The 9516-nt window shown below is 54.8% G+C and overlaps 1 protein-coding gene across 3 annotated transcripts; it reads right to left on the bottom strand.

Moving 5' to 3' along the window:
- Nucleotides 1-6301: 6301 nt before the first annotated feature.
- On the bottom strand, nt 6302-7489 carry LOC740298 (uncharacterized). Of its 3 annotated transcripts, none has more exons than XR_008536325.2 (3): nt 7329-7489; nt 7025-7160; nt 6302-6601 (listed from the first exon to the last, which is right to left on the bottom strand). XR_008536325.2 is itself a non-coding variant. In XM_016957051.4 (3 exons), the coding sequence occupies exons 1-3, from the start codon at nt 7348-7350 to the stop codon at nt 6474-6476; spliced, it is 297 nt and encodes a 98-aa protein (XP_016812540.2). In that variant the 5' UTR covers nt 7351-7448; the 3' UTR covers nt 6302-6473. The 3 variants fall into 3 exon arrangements, 1 of the variants encoding a protein (XP_016812540.2); XR_001719058.4 differs by having other exon boundaries at nt 7268-7435; XM_016957051.4 differs by having other exon boundaries at nt 7318-7448.
- Between the last annotated feature and the right edge of the window lie 2027 nt (nt 7490-9516).

Below are 9516 nucleotides of genomic sequence, written 5' to 3'. Positions count from 1 at the left end.
CTGCAATCCCAGCATTTTGGGAGGCCAAGGTGGGCAGATCACTTGAGGCCAGGAGTTTGAGCCAGTCTGGGCAACATACGAGACCCCCGCCTCAAAAAAAAAAAAAAAAAAAGAAAGAAAGAAAGAAAGAAAAAGAAAATAAATTTTTTTTAAAGATGAGCCAAGGGTGGTGGCACAGGCCTGTAGTCTCAGCTACTTGGGAGACTGACGCAAGAGAATCACTTGAGCCTAGGAGTTTAAGGCTTCAGTGAGCCATGATTGTACCACTGCACTCCAGCCTGGGCGACAGAGCCAGACTCTGTTGAGAGAAACAGGGAAAGGAAAGGGGAAGAGGAGGAGGAGAAAAGAAAAGAACACTTTGGGAGGCTGAGGCGGGTGGATCACTTGAGGTCAGGAGTTTGAGACCAACCTGGCCAATATGATGAAACCGCATGTCTGCTAAAAATACAAAAATTAGTAGTAATCCCAGCTACTCAGGAGGCTGAGACAGGAGAATTGCTTGAACCTGGAAGGTGGAGGTTGCAGTGAGCCGGAATCACGCCACTGCATCCAGCCTGGCGATAGAGCAAGACTTCGTCTCAAAAAACAAAAAGAAAAAAAGAGAAAAGAAAAGGACAGAAGAGAAAGAGGAGAAAGGAGAGAAAGAGAAAAAGAGAGAAAGAGAGGGGGGAGAGAGAAAGAAAAAGAGAAAGAAAAAGAAAGAAAAAGAGAGAAAAAGAAGAGAAAGAAAAAGAAAAAAGAGAAAGTAAAAGAAAAAAGAGAGGCCGGGCACGGTGGCTCACTCCAGTAATCCCAGCACTTTGGGAGGCCGAGGCAGGCCAATCATGAGGTCAGGAGATCGAGACCATCCTGACGAACATGGGGAAACCCTGTCTCTACTAAAAATACAAAACATTAGCCGGGCGTGGTGGCGGGCGCCTGTAGTCCTAGCTGCTCGGGAGGCTGAGGCAGGAGAATGGCGTGAACCCGGGTAGCAGAGCTTGCAGTGAGCAGAGATCGCGCCACCGCACTCCAGCCTGGGCGACAGAGCAAGATTCCATCTCAAAAAAAAAAAAAAAAGAAGAGAGAGAAAGGGAGGGAGAGAAAGAAAGAGAGAGAGAGAGAGAGAAAAATGGGAAGGGAAGAAAAGGAAGGAGGAAAGGAGGAAGGGAGGGAGGGAAGAAGGGAGGGAAGGAAGGAGGGAGGGAGGGAAGGAGGAAGGGAGGGAGGGAGGGAAGGAGGAAGGGAGGGAGGGAGGGAAGGAGGGAGGGAGGGAGGGAAGGAGGAAGGGAGGGAGGGAGGGAAGGAGGAAGGGAGGGAGGGAGGGAAGGAGGAAGGGAGGGAGGGAGGGAAGGAGGAAGGGAGGGAGGGAGGGAAGGAGGAAGGGAGGGAGGGAGGGAAGGAAGGAGGGAAGAAGGGAGGGAAGGAGGGAGGGAGGGAAGGAAGGAGGAAGGGAGGGAGGGAGGGAAGGAAGGAGGGAGGGAAGGAAGGAAGAAGGGAGGGAGGGAGGGAGGGAAGGAAGGAGGGAAGAAGGGAGGGAAGGAAGGAGGGAGGGAAGAAGGGAGGGAAGGAAGGAGGGAGGGAGGGAAGGAGGAAGGGAGGGAGGGAAGAAGGGAGGGAAGGAGGGAGGGAAGGAAGGAGGGAAGAAGGGAGGGAAGGAAGGAGGGAGGGAAGAAGGGAGGGAAGGAAGGAGGGAGGGAGGGAAGGAGGAAGGGAGGGAGGGAGGGAAGGAGGAAGGGAGGGAGGGAGGGAAGGAGGAAGGGAGGGAGGGAGGGAAGGAGGGAGGGAGGGAAGGAGGAAGGGAGGGAGGGAGGGAAGGAGGAAGGGAGGGAGGGAGGGAAGGAAGGAGGGAAGAAGGGAGGGAAGGAAGGAGGGAAGAAGGGAGGGAAGGAGGAAGGGAGGGAGGGAGGGAAGGAAGGAGGGAGGGAAGGAAGGAAGAAGGGAGGGAGGGAGGGAAGGAAGGAGGGAAGGAAGGAGGGAAGAAGGGAGGGAAGGAAGGAGGGAGGGAAGGAAGGAGGGAGGGAGGGAAGGAGGAAGGGAGGGAGGGAAGAAGGGAGGGAGGGAGGGAAGGAAGGAGGGAAGAAGGGAGGGAAGGAAGGAGGGAGGGAAGAAGGGAGGGAAGGAAGGAGGGAGGGAGGGAAGGAGGAAGGGAGGGAGGGAAGAAGGGAGGGAAGGAGGGAGGGAAGGAGGGAGGGAAGGAGGGAGGGAAGAAGGGAGGGAAGGAGGGAGGGAAGGAAGGAGGGAAGAAGGGAGGGAAGGAGGGAGGGAAGGAAGGAGGGAAGAAGGGAGGGAAGGAAGGAGGGAGGGAAGAAGGGAGGGAAGGAAGGAGGGAGGGAGGGAAGGAGGAAGGGAGGGAGGGAGGGAAGGAGGAAGGGAGGGAGGGAGGGAAGGAGGAAGGGAGGGAGGGAGGGAAGGAGGAAGGGAGGGAGGGAGGGAAGGAAGGAGGGAAGAAGGGAGGGAAGGAGGGAGGGAGGGAAGGAAGGAGGAAGGGAGGGAGGGAAGGAAGGAGGGAGGGAAGGAAGGAAGAAGGGAGGGAGGGAGGGAGGGAAGGAAGGGAAGGAAAGGTAGAGAAAGAAAGGAGTCCGGGTGTGGTGGCTCACACCTGTAATCCCAGCACTTTGGGAGGCCAAGGTGGGCGGATCACCTGAGGTCGGGAGTTCGAGACCAGCCTGACCAACATGGAGAAACCCCGTCTCTACTAAAAATACAAAATTAGCTGGGTGTAGTTGCATATGCCTGTAATCCCAGCTACTCAGGAGGCTGAGGCAGGAAAATCGCTTGAACCCGGGAGGTGGAGGTTGCAGTGAGCTGAGATTGCGCCATTGCACTCCAGTCTGGGCAACAAGAGCAAAACTCTGTCTCAAAAAAGAAAAAGAAGAGAAAGAAAAGGAAAGGAAACTCCTGTGAAGGGAACTGATTTTCATGACGCAGGTGTTGGCCCGAAGGTTCCAGCATGGTCAGCAGCTGTGAGTGTGTTGGGTTTGGGGGTTGGCAGGATGAGGAACAGGTGGGCTGCATCACAATCAACCACTTGGAGGGGAGGCTTTACCTGGGCCAAAGATGATAGGATACAACTGGGTCTCAAATAACTTATATCAGGCCTAAAAACGGAATGCCAATTAGCAACCAAACAAAGCAAATAGACAACACCAGGAGATGCCAGACCTCAAGGCAGGTCCCCTAAATTGCATCCGTCCTTGGGCACTGACCGTGCCATGGCAGAGCGGCCAGGCAGGAGGCCAGGGCAGACCTGCAGGGTGAGGCATGCCACACAGAGGGAGCAAAGGCTACGCCACTCTCAGTGTGGCTCTGGGGGTGCAGAGGCAGCGGCAGTGACAACCTCCCAGGCGTGATTATGGGCAGGGACGATGGGGGGGGGGCGCCTCCACCCACTCACCATTCTCCATGGTGCAGAGGGAACCTGGCTCAGGTTCTCACAGAGACTGAGGGGACCGGGAGGAACAGACAAGGATCTGAAAAGGCTGCAGGGTTCCTTCCGGGCGGGGCTCTGAGCACAGAGAGCTGGCTTTGCTAGTTTACCGAGGTCTGATGGATATAGTAAACTGCATCCATTTAATTGTGTGGTTTCAATGAGTTTGACATAGATATGTACACCTGTGACACCGTCGCCACAAAGAAGATGGGCCAATAGCCCCCTGTATTGGTCTGTTTTCATGTTGCTATAAAGAAATACCCAAGACTGGGTAATTTATAAAGGAAAGAGGCTTAATTGACTCACGGTTCACAAGGCTGGGAGGTCTCAGGAAATTTACAATCCTAGCAGAAGGCAGAGCGAACCCCTTCTTCACCAGAGTGGGCGGGAGGAACTGGCACTTATAAAACCATCAGATCTCGTGAGAACTCCCTATCACCAGACGGCACGGAGGAAGCCACGCTGATGATTCAATCACCTCCCACCAGGTCCCTCCCCTGACACCTGGGGATTACGAGTCAGATTACAATTCGAGATGAGATTTGGGTGTGGACACAGCCGAAGCATATCACCCCCAGAAGCTTCCCTGTGTCCCCGTCACCCCATCCTCTCCCACCCTCATCCCCAGGCAATCTCGGATCTGCTGTCAGTGTAGACTCGAGTTTCTTTTGAGACAGGGTCTCACTCTATTGCCCAGGCTGGAGCACAGAGGTGCAGTCACGGCTCACTGCAGCCTCAACCTCCTGGGCTCAAGCGATCCTCCCACCTCAGCCCCCTGAATAGGGACTACAAGAGCACACTATCACACCCCGTTAATTAATTAATTATTATTATTTTTGAGACAGAGTCTCGCTCTGTTGCCCAGTCTGGATCTTGGCTTACTGCAACCTCCCCGTCCCGGGTTCAAGCGATTCTCCTGCCTCAGCCTCCCGAGTAGCTGGGATTACAGGTGCACACCACAATGCCTGGCTAATTTTTTTGTATTTTTAGAAGAGACAGGGTTTCACCATGTTGGTCAGGCTGGTCTTGAACCCCTGACCTCAATCCACCCACCTTAGCCTCCCAAAGTGCTGGGAGTACAGGTGTGAGCCATTGTGCCTGGCCTGAGATTTTGCCTTTTCTAGGATTTCATCAAGGATAGAATTATATGCAGTATTTGGCAGGGCGCGGTGGCTTACACCTGTAATCCCAGCACTTTGGGAAGCCAAGGCAGGCAGATCACGAGGTTGGGAGATCGAGACCATCCTGGCTAACACGGTGAAACCCCGTCTCTACTAAAAATACAAAAAAAATTAGCCGGGCGCGGTGGCAGGCGCCTGTAGTGCCAGCTACTCGGGGGGCTGAGGCAGGAGAATGGCGTGAACCTGGGAGGCAGAGCTCACAGTAAGCCGAGATCGCGCCACTGCACTCCAGCCTGGGGCTACAGAGCGAGACTCTGTCTCAAAAAAAAAAAAAGAATTATATGCAGTATTTTTTAGTGGCTTTTATTTTTTTTCAGAATGTGTTTCTGAGACCCATTCATGTTGCATGTATCAGTAATTCTTTTTATTGCTGATGAACATTCCCTCATGAGGCTGTATCATGGTGTTTATCCATTCTACCTGTTGCTATTTGGGTTGTTTCTAAACTTCGGCAATTATAAATCAAGCTGCCACGAGCATTTGTGTACAAGTGTTTGTGAGGCGTGTGCTTTCATGCCTCTTGGGTAAGTGTCCAGGCCATGGAATGGCTGGGTCATAGGCAGGTGTGGGTTTAACATTTTAAGAAACCACCTGCTGGGCGCGGTGGCACATGCTTGTAATCCCAGCACTTTGAGAAGCCGAGGTGGGCGGATCACCTGAGGTCAGGAGCTCGAGACCAGCCTAACCAATATGATGAAACCCCTGTTTCTACTAAAAATACAAAAATTAGCTGGGCATGGTGGCACACGCCTGTAATCCCAGCTACTCAGGAGGCTGAGGCAGGAGAATCACTTGAACCTGGGAGGCAGAGGTTGCGGTGAGCCGAGATTGTGCCATTGCTCTCCAGCCTGGGCAACAAGAGCAAAACTCTGTCTCAAACAAAAGAAAAAAAAAAAAAAAAACCACCAGGGCTGGTATTTTTGAAGTCACTGAGACAGAAAGTAACAAGGGCGGCTCCAGCGTGTGCTGTTACTGAGGCTGGGGCCAGGAGGCTCAGTGTGGTAAGCAGTGCTCCGTGGGGGAGCAGGACTAGACACGCTTGCTGTGCCCAACTCAGCATGCTCCTCTGAGATCTCAGGTGGCCTTGAGTAAGAGCCGAGTGCCCCACCATTGGAGAGGTTAGGAACCAGCAAATGGGACACCCACGGGCTGCAGCATCTAGAGGTGACAGAGTCAGGGGCGGAGTGTTCAGACAGGGCTACAAATGACAGTTAAGGACAGAGCACAGAGTGGCTGCAGACGACAGGTCAGGGACCAGGTGCACACATGGAGCTGCAGGTGACAGGTCAGGGACCGGAAGCACAGGCAGGGCTGCAGGTGACAGTCAGGGACGGAGTGCACAGACAGGGCTTCAGGTGACAGGGACAAACCCACTGCAGGTGATGGACTGGGTGGACAGCTGGGGCTGCAGGTGACAGGGACCCGGTGGACAAATAGGACTGCAGGTGACATTGAGGGATCGAGTACACATATGGGGCTTCAGGTGACATGGGCAGACTGAGTGCAGAGAAGGGTCTGGGGACGTCAGCATCAGGGAATGGAGGACTCAGCTGCTTCGTCAGAAGACAGACAGTGCCTGAACACGGGGCCCAGAGAACTCAACCAGTGCAGATGCCTCCTGGAGACAGGGCCAGGCTTGGAGCTGGGAGGAACCCAGAACAGCCTGGCCTACCAGGCACCGGCCCATCCCGAAAGGAAACAGCACCGCTAGCTAAGAAAGAACTTTATTATTTCTAATAAATGCATCTGGGGGTGGGGTCTGGAGAGGGCACACGGCCGTCCCCTGCCAATGCGTTGAGACCCACACTCCTTGGGAGTGGACAGGGAAAGCCCCATGTTCCCCGGAGCCTGTCGCCGTGGCCTGCAGCCCTGGACACCTCTCACGGAGCCGCAGGACTTCCTCCCCGGCTTTCTGGTCGTGTGGCCACCACAGCCCCATCAATACAGCCAGAGCCCGGGGCCAGGTGTGAGTCTGCCTGCAGCTCTCCGTCTCCGCCAGCCTCGACTCCTGGGGAAGGTGATAAAGGGGGGCTTCCTGGTGCTGGCTAGAAAGGGTGATGCTCTTCAGCCAGGCAGCCCCCTGGTCCTCTGTGCTGTCGCTGTGCCTGGGGAGGGGGGGCATCAGGGACGCTGTCCCTGTCCCGCAGCAGGTGCCCTGGGGGTTCCAGGTGTGTGGCCGGCCTCGAAGCCAAGGGGCCCAGCAGCCCAACCCATGTTCTCCACGCTCTGACCCTCGGGGCCCCACCAGTCATCCTCCCACCCCTGTCTGGTCCCCTGTCCTTATCCAGTTCCCTGTGCTGGGTCTGTAGTGCCTCATCTTTCTGTCTCCTCTATTCCTTTCTCTGCGTCCCTGACTTCCTCTCTTCCCGTCCATCCCCCCGCCCCCAGTCCCCTTCCCCGCCCCTCCCCTCCAGCATGGGGCGGTTGAAACCTTGGAGCAGGTTCTGAAGGCCTTCCTGGGTGTTAGCATCCGGGAGGGGAGCGGCTTTGGCGGTGGGGACCGGGGCGGCCGGGAGCAGCAGCAGCAGCAGCAACAGCGGGGGCCACATGGCCTGCGGGCAGGGCGGCTGTCGGGGGACAAGGTGGGCGTTAGAGGCCCCGCCCCCTCTTCACGACCTTTCCTCTCTGCCCTCTGGCTTCTGCGTGCCAGGCTCGCACGTCCAGCACCCTTCACCTGCCCCCACGGCCCGCCTATGTCTCCCGGGCAGCCCTGAGTTAGCCCACAGATCGGTCACCGGTCTCCGGCTCCCCAAGCATTGTTAGATCCGGACAGTTCTGCCCCAGAGCTGCCCTGGAGCTCGGACGCCTCCACGAGCCTGAGCCACGCCCCCGCGTGCTGGTCACGCCCCCGAGCCCGAGCCACGCCCACCCACTGTTAACGCTTCACCCAAACCCCTACGCAATGACCACGCCCTAGTACATAGCTACACCCATTCTCGGCCACTCCCCCAGAGTCACGCAGAGTCTCCACTCACCAGCCAAGCCCCCACTGCAGAAGACCACACCCCTGAGCACAGCCCTGGAGACCCACGCGGGCCTGGCCCTCTTCTGTGATCCCCAGTCCAGCCCCAGTGCAACAGCCCAGGCCCCCGAGTTGAGCCTCATCCAGCATCCAGGCCAGCCTCTGCCACCCTCAGCATGGAACACAGTCGTTTCCGGTCCCTCACTCTCGTTCATTCTCCATTCTTCTTGAACATACGGGGAATATTCATAGTAGCTGTTTTAATGTCCTGATCACTAATTCCATCATCTATGCCATTTCTGGTTCTTTGTTATTTTTCTACTCATTATGGGTTCTGTTTTTCTGCTTCTTTGCATGCCTGTTTTTTTGTTTTTGTGTTTTTGAGACAGGGTCTCACTGTTGCCCGAGCTGGAATGGAGTGGCATGATCATAGCTCACTGTCGCCTCAAATTACTGGGCTCAAGCGATCCTCCCATCTCGGCCTCCTGAGTACTGGAACCACAGGTGCACGCAGCCATGCCCAGCTAATTTTAAAAATTATCTTTTGTAGAGACGGAGTCTCACTATGTTGCCCAGGCAGGTCTTGAACTCCGGGCCTCAAGAGATCCTCCTGCCTCAGTCTCCCAAACATTACCAATATATTCTTATTTCTTTGAGAATCTTTAGCATAGGTGGTGCAGTTTGTTCTTTGGTGATTGAGTTCCTCAAATGTCTGGTTATTTTTGCCAGAACTCATTTTCTCCAGGGAAGTGCTGCAATCTTGCCTGGAAAGAAAAAATAATCTCATAGCTACTTCCTGGTACGGGAGGTTAACCCCATTTCTGCTTTTTAGGAGGGGTTTATAGAGGATGTTGGCTAGGCTCAGTGGCTCACGCCTGTAATCCCAGCACTTTGGGAGGCCAAGGCGGGTGGATCACCTGAGGTCAGGAGTTTGAGACCAGCCTGGTCAACATGGTGAAACCTCATCTCTACTAAAAATACAAAAATTAGGGCCGGGAGCAGTGGCTCATGCCTGTAATCCCAGAACTTAGGGAGGCGGAGGCGGGCGGATCACAAGGTCAAGAGATCGAGACCATCCTGGCTAACACGATGAAACCCCGTCTCTACTAAAAATACAAAAAATAAGCCAGGCGTGGTGGCGGGTGCCTGTAGTCCCAGCTACTCGGGAGGCTGAGGCAGGAGAATGGCATGAACCCGGGAGGCGGAGCTTGCGGTGAGCCGAGATTGAGCCACTGCACTCCAGCCTGGGCGACAGAGCAAAACTCCATCTCAAAAAACAAAAACAAACAAAACACACACACATGAAATAAATAGAGATGGGGCCTGGCTGTGTTGCCCAGGCTGCTCTTGAACTCCTCAGCTCAAGATCCTCCCACCTCAGCCTCCCAAAGTGCTGGGATTACAGATGTGCCTGGTCTGCTTCCCTTCTTTGAAGAGCCTAGCATCCTCATATGTGGACATAATTTGGGATGGAATAAGGAACACTGGGTGAATTTTTGACCTCAGGTATAAAGTAGTAGTCTTGCATTTCTGTCTTTTGCCATAATTTAGAGACAACATTGAAAAGTTCGCCAACCCCAAGCCAAGCACCAGCAAATATGGGCGTGGGTGGAGAAAATCTCCTGTGAAATGGGCACTTTCGGTGGGGGTGAAGGGCGAGCCCCTGCCTTGCTTAAATACTGCCTGGTGGTTCTGGCCAAAGGAGTGAGAGAGCAAAGGGAGCCATTGTGGGGGAATCACACCCCCAAGTCCCAACCAACTCCCAGATTCCCCCTCCTTCAGCAAAGCATTAGTCACCTGTTCACACTTCAGCTTAACCCTCAATGAGTAAGGTGGAATGAAAAGCACATGGCCGGGCGAGGTGGCTCACTCCTGGAACCCCAGGACTTTGGGTGGCCGAGTTGGGTGGACCACTTGAGCCCAGGAGTTTGAGTCTAGCAACACAGCAAGACCCCGTCTCT

This window comes from Pan troglodytes, chromosome 6 (assembly GCF_028858775.2).
Source record: "Pan troglodytes isolate AG18354 chromosome 6, NHGRI_mPanTro3-v2.0_pri, whole genome shotgun sequence".
NCBI lineage: Eukaryota > Metazoa > Chordata > Mammalia > Primates > Hominidae > Pan > Pan troglodytes.
The sequence above is the reverse complement of the archived record's forward strand: the minus strand, read 5'-3'. Positions and strand labels throughout refer to the sequence as shown.